The 13125-nt window shown below is 39.0% G+C and overlaps 1 protein-coding gene across 1 annotated transcript; it reads left to right on the forward strand.

The window, feature by feature from the left end:
- The first annotated feature begins 11170 nt into the window (after positions 1–11170).
- LOC308616906 (peroxiredoxin-6-like) lies at positions 11171–11881 on the forward strand. The gene has a single exon (XM_081233408.1). It carries the CDS (start codon positions 11192–11194, stop codon positions 11864–11866), a length of 675 nt encoding a protein of 224 aa, XP_081089534.1. The 5' UTR covers positions 11171–11191; the 3' UTR covers positions 11867–11881.
- Positions 11882–13125: the final 1244 nt, after the last annotated feature.

Here is a 13125-nt window from a genome sequence, read left to right on the forward strand (position 1 = left end):
TTTTGAGATGTTTCATATTCCAAAAAGTCCACATGTAGGGGGAAACCTTTAATGAAAAGAGGATGCAAACTTACACGACTATGAGGACAGAGGCAAGTAATATATTCCCAACCTGGGATAATTAAAACTGTGCAATAGCAGATATAAATGACAGGCAATGTCTAGATTTATGGTAGAGACACCATTGGGAGTGGTGTGGACTGTGGAACACTGGACCCACTTGTTAAAAGTCTCAATTGTTGCCATACTGGTATGTGATCCAGATCATGATTTTATGTGAAATTTCACAACATTTTAAATATTGCAATTAATCCAAACGTCCAAACACAAAGAACAAATAAATACAAATACATTTGGCCAAGAATATTTTAAAACCGAATTCAACATTCTATCAGACAGATGCAGACAGATGCCTGCACCAGACATTAATGCTTTCTGCATTATCTGCTCTATAGGCATAGGAAATACTATTTTTTTTAACATTCTGTTATTTTTACCCTAAAATTCTCATTGTTTAACTTGTATCAGAGTCGCCTGGATAAGGTTGTAAAATAAAGTGAAAGATGCCCAGTTAAATTTGAATTTCAGATAAACAGCGTATTTTTTTTAGTATAAATATGTCCCAAATACCATATGAGGCATAGTAAAAATTATTCATTTTTTAATCTGAAATTCCATTCAACTGTGTATACTGTACATTTATTTGCTAAATGTGGCAATTTTATACCTGTAGGGCTTGTTAAAACACAGATGGCTAGCCCCACTCTAAGAGTTTCTGATCCAGCAGATCTGAAGTAGGCCCTGAGTGTTTGCATTTCTAACAGATTTCTTAGGAGATATTGGTGCCATTGGTTCCATAAACACACTTTGAGAAACACTGCCCTAAAATAAATTAATGTTGAGTCAATTTTTAAAAATCAACTTAAAGTTATTCACATCTTCTCTTTTAATCAAACGTTTGCTTATTATTTCAAATACATAGAGATTCTTTGGTTTTCCTAATGACTCAAAGTTAGTTCTAAATCTATACTCATGATTTCATTTGACTCTAGACTCAAGATCACCTGCCCTCTCATGCTTCCAGAAGTATCTGCTAGGATCTTTGTCCAGTACCTTTGTTTCCCCAGGCATTTTAATGCTTGACTATAAAGTTTTAGTAGCTGAATTTAGCCTGAAAAGAAAATGAGTTTCTTGAGACAGTAGCATGACGTCTGCTACCCTGCACCATTATCTTTTTTTTCCCTATAAAATGTAAATGAGATGTTAGCTATATTTAAAGGGGGTGGTAATACCCTTACATACATGAATCATGATTATATTAATTTGGCTAAACATGAATCAGAAACTTTTCAGAAGCTTTTCAAAATTCCATCATTAAAACTCAATTTGCAAACTATATGTTACTCTTATCTTTCTAAATATGTACTTTTTTTTTTTCACAAACTCCCTTCATTTTGGCAACCTCACACCTCTTTTCACCAGATGTTTTTGCTGGCATCCATTTGGCTGAGGCCATTTTTAGTCCCTGGAAGGAGGGCAGGAGGAATATTAGACTCTTTTGGCTCAGGAAGTCTGTATATTATTGTCACCATTGCAGTCATGTTGCTTTGTTGCTTATTGTCCCCAGCTTGTTGCCACCCCTCTCATCTAGATCCTTTTCTTTTAGGGAGGATCTGAACTGTATGCTGTACTTTTTTTTGTCCTGATCCTGTGGGGTATGACTCTTTGCTCCTGTTTCTTGGTCTGTGTAATTCTGCATGTCTTTTCACCTCTGCCAGTCCCAAGAGCTGGAGTCATTTTGTCACCACCTGCAGCATATCTCAGACTTTCATCACATGGCCCAGAACCAAGTACTGTCCCTGAGCCTCCAGAGCCTCCAGCCTCAAGACCTGTTGCCAAGCCCATCACCCCACCTCCACCTGTATGTAGAACCTCTGAACTGTGTAGGCTGCTAGACTGCTCCTTTATGCTATGTCAGCATGCATGCCCACCTCCTACCAAGGGCAGGCCCTGTGCAACAAGAATCACACTGTATGCTCCTGATACTACCCTCTGTTGCCTTGATTTTTTTCTATTCTTGTATTATTCCCCAACAACAGGAGGATGCACTTCATGGTGTGGGTCCTGCACACAAAGCAATATATTGGGCTGTTAAAGAAATAACACATTTAGAAGTCCAAAAGTAAATTGTTTCCCCTCATTGTACACAGTGTTTAAAAACAAAGAACTAGAAATGACTGACCATAATATATTATGACAAATTCTGTTATATAGCTATGAATTAAATGCAGCTAATCTCTGTGGTGGGTGCCACGGAAAGAAGTTTTTTGTAGTATCTACCTTTGTAGAATATTTAAGAAAGGTCATTGAAAATATTCTAACTAGACCTGCATAAATAATGTTTGCACTTATAATAAAGATGCTGCTGGACAGCAGAAACAAATAAATCACCCACCAAAAGCACTTGTGCCTTAGGTGTCAGGTACATAGCAAACTCTGGAGAACAGATGTTGTAATGAATTACTCACTCAGACTTCATTCAATTCCAATGATGACAGTTTGGCCCAAACAACAACGTTGCTCTATCTAAAAAAGATGCAAGGAGCTCCGTAAAGTGTTCTAATGGCTCAGCACAACTTCATATTGACAGTTGGTAACATTAGACACATACGGTTTCCTGCCACATCTGAATCCTCATTGTATCTAGAATTATTTTACTTATTACCAATCATTTCTACTTTATATCCCAATGGTATTTTTTATGACATTTTTATGACTTCCTCCCAAGTAGGCTGTTAGCTCTTGAACATGAAAGCCAGGAGTCGTTTATTCTTGTGCCCTCTGTATCTAGCAAAATGCTTGAACATGTGACGGATACTCTAGAATTGATGAATGACTAATGTGACCCTAATTCCAGTACACAAATTTTTCATTCTTCCTTGTGTCCAAAGCTCATTCTGTCAATTGAATGAACAGCTGAATTCCTATATTATGAGTGCTTTGCTACAGTCTTGGCAAATATCTCAGTTCCCTTGGTCTCAGATTCCTGTCTAGCTCTCCTTTCTCCTCCAGGAAATTAGAGATTTTGAATCCTAGCCCTCAAAATTGCTATGAAACTTTTGATGCAACACTTAATATACTACATTCCTTTACACAAGAATATATACTACTACATCCCTTTACTTACATGAATGTGTTCACACGAGTCTGTCACTGATGCACTGGCATCAGTTGAGCCTCCACTATGTGCCAGTCATTCTTAGGTACCGTATTAGCTTATTAGGGCTACCATAACAAAATACCACAGAGTGGGAGGCCTAAACAACAGTAATACATTGTCTCACATTTCTGGAGGCTAGAAGTCCACCATCAAGGTATTGCTGTGTTGGTTCCTTCTGAGAATGGTGATGGAGAATCTGTTCCAGGCTTATTGCCTACCTCTGATAATTAGCTGTCAATCTTTGGTCTTCCTTGGCTTGTAGAAGACTGAAGGCACTTTTTGCCTTCATCTGCCTTTCTATAAGGACATCAGTCATACTGGAGTAGTGGTCCACCCTACTCCAGTGTGACCTCATCTTAATTACATGTGCAACAACCCTAGTACCAAATAAGATCACATTCTGAGGTACTGGAGGTTAGGACTCCAACATAAATTAGGGGGGAACACAATTCAACCCATAACAGGTATTGAATGTACTTTTATCTTATTTAATCCTCACAACAACCCTATGAGGTAAGTATATTTATCTCCATTAGATAAAAATTGCCTGTGGTTTCTATCTAGCTAGAATTTTCAGGTGACTTTGCTATGCCTGTGTTTGGAAAATGTATTTTATATCATTCAGACAGCATCATAAAATCAGCTTCCTCAGTAGAACTCCTGGCTGACTGTGAACTCCAGCTGTGAACTCTTGTGGTTATGTTTTTTGTTTGTTTGTTTGTTTTTTGCGGTACGCGGGCCTCCCACTGCTGTGGCCTCTCCCGTTGCGGAGCACAGGCTCCGGACGCGCAGGCGCAGTGGCCATGGCTCACGGGCCCAGCCGCTCCGCGGCACGCAGGATCCTCCCGGACCGGGGCACGAACCCACGTCCCCTGAATTGGCAGGCAGACTCTCAACCACTGTGCCACCAGGGAAGCCCCTCCAATGTCTTATCTATCCCTCCTGATGGTACAAATGTTAATCCTAATCTGTGATTTGGGGACAACAAAACCACAAAGTGGAAAAAGTCCTACTCTCAGGTTCCCTGTGTGAAGAGAGTTTCCCACTGACTAGGAACCCTCACTTTGGACTGTCATGGGAGTAAGGTATAACTTCTCTTGGTTGAGACACGAATATTTGGTTCTATCTTTTATAGAACTTTAGCCCACACCAGCTAATACACTACATTATCTGTGAGTTTCTTTTAAATTCTGTTTCATTCTGACTAGTCTTGCTCTGTGTATCTTGCATCTAACATTTCTCAAAGGAGAGGATCCAACTGGCTTTGTAGATTACCATCTGATCAAGTGTCCATTCTGGCACAGATTTTCCTGTCAATCACCTGGCTCCTCTTACGTTTAGCTATAGGTGACTGCCTAAAGGTTAGTCACAGATGCTTGGAATTGATTCTGGCTATGATTACAGCATCAAGAGACACTACACACAAAATGTGTGTATAAGCTACTCTTTCTGACCACTTTCCTGAGAAAAACAGCAGCCATTTGCCCTAGTTTTCTGGGGTAAAGTCCCAATTTATGCCTCTTATTCCAGTATAATCACTAAGACTACCCCCCTTTTACTCTTGAAAGTGTCACAGCTTGGAATATAAATTACATGAGCTCCCTATTCAAAAGAGGCGCACCTTTTCCCAGCTATTTCTCTAGTGCTAAACAGATTACTGTGTGTAAACTCCATTTTTATGTGCAATACTAATATTCAAATACCTCAGATTTAAAACACTCCAATATTTCTTGAACTTGGTCCCCTCATTTATCCAATCTCATTTTTCATGCTGGCTAATAAATTCGTTCCTTATCACCTAGCCAGCCAGCTTATTCTCTTCTTTGGACCTTGGATGTTTACCTATCCAGCATCTATTTTCCTTTTTCTAGTAATGGCTCCCACTCCTACCTTGGGCAAACACTTATCAATGAGTTTGGTCAGATGGTGCTGCCTCCACACTCGGCTACAGGCAATACTGACCAGAGCCTCATATTACCTTGGCCAGTCAGATCCATTGAAGGTTGGACCTAGGACCTAAGCATCCTAACTGCTCAGTCATAATTACTCCTAAGATTTGTGCTAGAATAACAGAGGAGGAGCTGTTCCCTCTCCAAGAGGAGAGAGAGAAAGAGATTCCTGACAATCATATCTAAATAGGAATCAAAGCAATCCTGCTTCCGGACTATCCATGATGACTTTCAGTAGTGAGCTAATAAATTCATTCATTTGAAACTTAAAAGAGTCATAATATGTGTCTCTAACTTGCTTCTTTGTGCCTTTGCTCATGCTATTTCCTCAAATGGGGGAATGTTCCATTGCATTCTTTTGCCAATCCAGCTTCATTGCTTTGGGATTAGGCAAAAGCACCCATCTATCTTCAGAGATCCTTTCCTAACTTCATCCCAGTGTAATTAGTCACTTACTCTGAAAACATCAGCATTTACATACAGGTTCAAGGTGAAAGGCAACAGATGCTTGTTGTTACATAGTAACTGGAGTACTGCTCTTAGGGGGAGATTAGTAGCGTTCCTTATGCACAATATCCTTTCTAGTGAATTGCAACAACGGAACTAATCAGTATACCATCAGTGTATATAAGAACTCTTTCATTTGAACATGACAGAAACTCAACTTGCACCAAGTTAATTAAGGAAGAATCCATTGGCTTCTGTAGCTGGGAAATGCTGGTAGAGATTTCTGTGAGGGCTGGAACCAGGGGTTCAAACAAGAGCTTGTTCTCTTTTTTTCCATCTCTTAGTGCTCTTTTCTTCCTTGTGTTTGCTTAATGCTGCAAACAGACTCTGCAAATAGTGAGGAATATGGCTGCAACCATCCTTTCAGTTTAGCAACCCAAGCCATTAAATGCAATATTTCAAGCTAATAGTAAAATAAAAGTTCAGGGGAGAATTCTGATTCACCAGATTTGAGCTTGGGTCCATCCACAAAACAGTCACTGAGGCAAAGAGTATGGAATTTCTCTCATTGGCAGGGTCTCTGCTAGCCCATATGGCTCCATAGCCTTTGTACAAATGAGCAAATGATTTCCCTACTAGGTAGAGGCAGCCCTGCAGGTGAACAGCTTGGCAAGCAGATGGAGCCTTTATGAGGATGAGAGAAAGGTGACCTTTCTTCAGACATATACACCCCATGCCAAGGTACACAGCTTGGGGAGAGAAGCATGGCTAGATTTCAGACCCCACTCATTGCCCTGGCCAGACATTCTCAGGTGCAACAAACTGTATAAAGTGGCCCCACGCACTGGTCATTGTGGATCAGAGGATCACCACTTGCTGGAGCCAGGTAATGAGGTGGGGGTGAGGTAAATGCAGGGGAAGTCACTATGACTGCAGGACCCAGGTCCAAACATAGATCCAGAAGGAGTGGCTCCTCAAAGGCAAAATATTAGAAAGATAAACATATACTCACTTCACCATACCACTGAAATATAATATATCAATTCTGTAATAATTTTTAAACTAAAAGTAGAAATTAGAACACTATGTATCTAATAGCTAAATAAGAGAAACAAAATTGGAAATTGTTTTTCAAAATATAGACTACGCAGATAGGCAACTTTTTTCTTTCATGTTTTTTCTTTTTTCCTTTAAGTAAAATTAATTAGCTTAATTTACAAATAATCTTGAATTCTTCTCTTTTCAAGTATAGTGTGAGAAATTAAATGCCATGTACCATAACGGCCCACCCCTGCTACCTGCTTCATTGTTTGCTTTGAAATAGTCAGTGTGCAGCCCGCTGCTAGGTTAATTACTTAACTAAAGCATGAGTTCCTAATGCTTGCTCTCTCAAGGAGACCTCCTCCCCTCACCTTAGTTCATTTATGTTAAAGTCAGGCCCTTTCAAAGTCCCTTTATGTGACAGCTATTATTTTCTATATCCATACTGCAATAATAATAAAAAGTACTTTGTTAACTGTAATATCTCCCATTCCCAATTGTGTGACTTTCATATGTCAAGCAGATTGACATTAAGTTTACCCCCACTGGAGAATCTGATTCCCTCCTTGTGTTTCACTAGCTATTTTGCTTTGTATTCCTTCTTTTCTTTTTAATATGTCATTACCCATCACCTCCTTCCCCTCTATTGTTCTTTCAGAGGCAAAGTTCTTCTTAGAGGGCTCCATATTTTTACCATTACATTTTTCTTGATTTTTAATATGAGTATGAACACCACAGAAAAAGATCATTCTAATACAGCTGCATGTTGGTTTCTTCAGAATACAGGTATTTCACACTTCTTTTTTCAACTGGAATATTTGCAGCTTTCTACCATGTTTACAATATATATGTTTTAATACCATCTCACATCCTATTTTCTGTTTCTTTTATGATTATGTGACCTCCAAAATCAAGGAAGATACATAACAAACTTGATAAATATTAAATAAAGTATAATTATATATTAATTCTATACATTAAGGTCCTTTCATAAAATTTGTGAACTTTATTGCAAAATGGTAGATCTGAAAGAGGAAACACTTTTTCCTCTGTTTAGAAAATATGAATAAAATAATATAAAAATGGAAATAAAAATTGTAAAATAGGCAAAATTTTATATCATCAGTGTGTTGCCTGCAAAAGAAGACACTGTAGTTGAATGTCTGTAAAGGTGATTTACTTGATTCACACCTGATTATGTCATGATGTGCTGACTATTGTGAGTGATAATGCAGAAGGGCGGCTTTAGACTTAGGGTCAAGACTGGTGCAGAAGTAACCGATTAAATATCTGTGCCACAGAAAATAAGATAGCAAAAGAGAACTAGGAAGTTATTGGAGGGACATTAATGAAATGAGGGGAAAAGCTCTGAGAGAGGCAAAGAATAGACTACCAAACCATTTGCCTAAAATATTTCTTGGAGCCAAGACTGGATGTAATGCTAAAATGAAGGTAAAGTAGGTAATTGTACGTTTTCAGTTATTTGCCTGTCATTGTGAGAAGTGTGGTTTAGGGACACACACACACAAAGTATCAAACAATGCCATTGCTCAATGTTCATATATGAAGGGATTTTCATTCTAATTTTAATTCCTTACGTAAAATATATATATATATATATATATATATTTTTTTTTTTTTTTTTTCTTTTTGCGGTATGTGGGCCTCTCACTGTTGTGGCCTCTCCCATTGCGGAGCACAGGCTCCGGATGCGCAGGCCCAGCGGCCATGGCTCACGGGCCCAGCCGCTCCGCGGCATATGGGATCCTCCCAGACCGGGGCACGAACCCGTATCCCCTGCATCAGCAGGCGGACTCTCAACCACTGCGCCACCAGGGAGGCCCAAAATATATTTTTAAAAAATGTTTTGCTAAGATTATTTGATAATTTGTTTAAGAATTTTTAGAACTTGTACTCTTAGTTTTTATTTTCTTATCTTAATTACAGTTCTACTCAGGTATTACCACCCATTTTAATAATGGCTTTATAAATATTTTGTGGATTGAATATTTGTGTGGGGTGTATTCAAGTATTAACTGTGTCTATTGTGGTGCTCTTTTATTTCTCTCTCTTCTAACTATATTCCTAAAATAGGACCAATTTATTTTAGTTTAGCTATTTGAAACCTATCATCTTCCCTAACTTATGACATTTTGTAAAAGCCTTGGTAATATTTTGTTGGACACAATATTAAAATAATGAATTGAATTGCAACATTTAAGCAATCTATTGATTATAAGGTAAGATACAATTGATTGATTGTATCTATTGATTGTAACTCCAACTAGATTAGGCAAAAAATGTCACTTGTCAGTCTAATAAACAAAGAAAAATCAAACATCCCATGTATGAGAAGGTCAAGAGCGGCACCTAGACCACAGAAATAAATAGAACAGAGTCTCAGATGCCTCCATATCTGTTATTAAAATCCTGTTATCTCTAGAAACATATGATTAATTACAGCTTCTGAATTTTATATGGTAAAGTTTAGTTTAACTGATTTTTCTCAGATTTGCTATAAATTACCAATGGACAATGATTGGCTTGACTGTGACTGTGACTGTAACTGTGACTCACGTTCACTTGAGTTTGGTCACAGACCCATCCTGGGACAGTCAAAAGGACTAAAGAACAGTCATAGAAAATCTTGGTTGTAACAAGGAAAGGAGCAATTCCAGAAAGAATGGGGCTATTGCAGTTCCTGGAAGAATTGAGGCATTAGATTAAAAAATTATAATTACTATATAAATTATAAGCTATATAAATTATAAGTTTAATATATAAATGCACATAAGTATAATATATATAAACGTATGAATAAAATAAAAGAAATGTATAAAATTATTATAATCAAAGACTGTTATAATAGTAAATGGCTACACAGTGTGCTTTAAAATGTATGAAGTTTTAGAGAATTTAAAATTATCCCATAAAGGTACAATATATCACATTTATTAAACCAGGAAGGTAAATTTAAAGTTTCAACTGAGACACTGAGATAAGATAGATTTTTGATACTTAATGAGTTGTGGGATATACCAAAATGCATTAATCAAAAGAAATATCCAGCCTTCCCTGGTGGCGTGGTGGTTGAGAGTCCGCCTGCCGATGCAGGGGACACGGGTCCGGGAAGATCCCACATGCCATGGAGCAGCTGGGCCCGTGGGCCATGGCTGCTGAGCCTGCGCGTCCGGAGCCTGTGCTCCACAACGGGAGAGGCCACAGCAGTGAGAGGCCCACGTACCGAAAAAAAAAAAAATCCAAGAACTAAATTCCCTGCCTTTATGTCTTAGGGATATAGCCTGGGTTAAGAGGGAAGTTGGAATGAGATTTGGAAAGGATATGTTGGAGAGAAGTGCTGTTATGTCCTACTCAGCCACAAGGGAAGGGTGAATAAAGTAACCAGATAAAATACAGGATGCCCAGTTAAGTGGAGGGACTTACTCTAAGCCTCAGCCATTTACAGTGACCCCAAAGGGACCACCCAGAGAGTATGCCCACACTGGAGGCTTAGAAAATGTGCCTGACACAGGTTAAGAAACCCAGAGTGATATTAGCAGCAGAATGGTGGCCTGCTTTTTTTCAGAAGAAGAAAGGACCGTAAGAACTGTCCATTAAAAACAACAACAAAAGCCAAAAAACCAAACAAAAAAAAAATCAGCCACATAAAAACAATTGCAAGAACGGAGCCCTCTTGAATCCTGCCCAAGAAACTGTGTAAGAGTGGGTAACTAGAAAGCTAGGGGTGGAGGAATGGGGAGTAGGAGGGTGAGGGGGGTGAGGGGGCAGCTGGGGAAGGACAGATATAGGACAAATAGGGTTGTCCACTCAGGCATTGTCCAGAGAGTCCCAGTAATCATTCTCAGAGGTTTCCAGGAAAGCAACTTGGAGACCAGGATTAATTTTCAACCTATGCCAAGCTCAAAGAGTATAAAGATTATCTTATCAGAGTACCAGTTAACAAGAATTTTCTGTATTCCATTTTCCCCAAAATCTAACCCAAGAAAGACTAAAAGCATGAAGTAGGATTATGAACAGAATAAAGGGAAAAAGCCAGTCATACCCCTTCATAAAAAAAGAAGCAGCCTACTTGCTATTCAGCAATACTGGTGGTGAACGGTGGGGTGATTGGGGCTTGTATGGAGAAGTGACCAGAAACTTTACTTTTCAATGAATCATGAAGATTTAAGCTATTGTACTGTATTTCTGATGAAATAATTCCAAAGGGTTTCATGGAATAAAGTGATCATATAACTTTTCTTTTAAGTTGACAACAAGAAAACTTTTCTATGAATAAATGTTGAAAGGACAATGAGAGTTCATAAAGTTGAGTTGACTATATTTCTTTAGTCATGTTTGTTCAACATACCAGTTACATGTGTGTGTTTACTGTATTTTAGGATTCAATTGTAAAAGTCTATGAAGGATTAAAGTATTAAAATAGCATAAGGATTTAAGACTTTGGTAGCACTATATCAAAATAATCATTTTATATAAGAAAATGGAATCCTCCTTCCATGTCACCACTGCCGCCATGCCCGGAGGGCTCCTTCTTGGGGACAAGGCTCCCAACTTCGAGGCTAATACTACCATTGGCTGCATCTGTTTCCACGACTATCTGGGAGACTCATGGGGCATTCTCTTCTCCCACCCTCGGGACTTTACCCCAGTGTGTACCACGGAGCTTGGCAGAGCAGCAAAGCTGGCACCAGAATTTGCCAAGAGGAACGTTAAGATGATTGCCCTTTCAATAGACAGTGTTGAAGACCATCTTGCCTGGAGCAAGGATATCAATGCTTACAATGGTGATGAGCCCACAGAAAAGTTACCTTTTCCCATCATTGATGATAAGAATCGGGACCTTGCCATCCAGTTGGGCAAGCTTTACCTAGCAGAGAAGGACGAAAAGGGCATGCCTGTAACAGCTCGTGTGGTATTTATTTTCGGTCCTGATAAGAAGCTAAAACTATCCATCCTCTACCCAGCTACCACTGGCAGGAACCTTGATGAGATTCTCCGAGTAATTATCTCTCTCCAGCTGACAGCAGAAAAGAGGGTTGCCACCCGAGTTGATTGGAAGAATGGAGACAGTGTGATGGTCCTTCTAACCATCCCTGAAGAGGAGGCCAAAAAACTTTTCCCTAAAGGAGTCTTCACCAAAGAGCTCCCATCTGGCAAGAAATACCTCCGCTACACACCCCAGCCATAGGCTCTCCACGGAGTTGGTGCTGGAGCTGCTCACTGAGCACCATGAGCCAGAGGATGCCAGCTGCCCATCATGTTTTCCTGGAGCAGTTCCATAAAAATATCCTGGTGTGATCACAGCCAAGGTCTTTAGGTTGCTATACTACTGGCTAATTAAATGAAAATGGCACTAAAAATTCCTTGGGATTCTTTGCTCTGTGCCTTTAGCAGCATTCTCTTCTGTTCATATATCTTAGCATCCTCTGCTGACTCTCTTTGAAATTTGAGGCTCATCTTGTTGGATCTCTGCAGGGTTTATGACCAACAAGGTGGTATCACAGTTTATGGTTGAAAAAGCCTGCTTTGCTCCATCATAGAATGAGTATCAGGTTTTTTCAGCTGTTCTAATCAAATCCTCTCTTCTGTTACCCATTTGGGGAAGGAATAGAACTTGGGGTTCTACTTCCTCTGTACATATCTATGTATATAACCTAAGAACTTAGAGTAACCCAGATGTTCTTCAATATTCCACATTTTGATCACAACTGGGGGCAAACCTTTTCAATTCTGTAATTTTCCAGTAGATAACTGAAGGATGAGCAAGGGGAAGGAATCTTTAAGTATTTTGCTATCAAGAAAATTTTCCAATAAATTTCTATTGAAAGTGGGAAGCTACGGAAAAGGTTCCACTTGCCTGCCAGGGAGGTGTACCAGAGGCATGAGCAACACAACAGTGCCAGGTGCCTTTCAGAGTATTTCTGGATGTCAGTTGGCTCTACAGTGAAGTGCACATGAAAGGGCACACCTTGGGAAGAGGGGAGAGGATGATTGAAAATGTTTTATTATAGATTTATTCTTGCAGTGGGTGGGGGGGACTATTTTCTGAATTTTACTTCTTAGTGATCAGCAAGTAAATCCTTTGTTAAAACGTGATCAGAAAATTCTGTTGTCACATTTTCAGGTACTAGTTCAGACTCATTTTGAGTCTTTTTCCAGCTTGGGCAGTATTCATTTTGTGACATTGGGAAAGCGTTCTCATTTCTCTGTGCCTCAGATTTACTAAATCATGTTATTAACTAATTGTCATAATGTTTAATATTTGCTGAATGATGAAAGAAATTGAAGACAACACAAACAGGTGGGAAGATATACTGTGTTCTTCGACTGGAAGAATCAATATTGTTAAAATGACCATACTATCCAAAGCATTCTACAGATTCAATGCAATCCCTATCAAATTACCAATGACATTTTTTCATAGAACAAGAACAAAATATTTTAAAT

The sequence above is a fragment of the Mesoplodon bidens genome (assembly GCF_964165515.1).
Source record: "Mesoplodon bidens genome assembly, chromosome: 1".
In the NCBI taxonomy this organism is placed as follows: Eukaryota; Metazoa; Chordata; class Mammalia; order Artiodactyla; family Ziphiidae; genus Mesoplodon; species Mesoplodon bidens.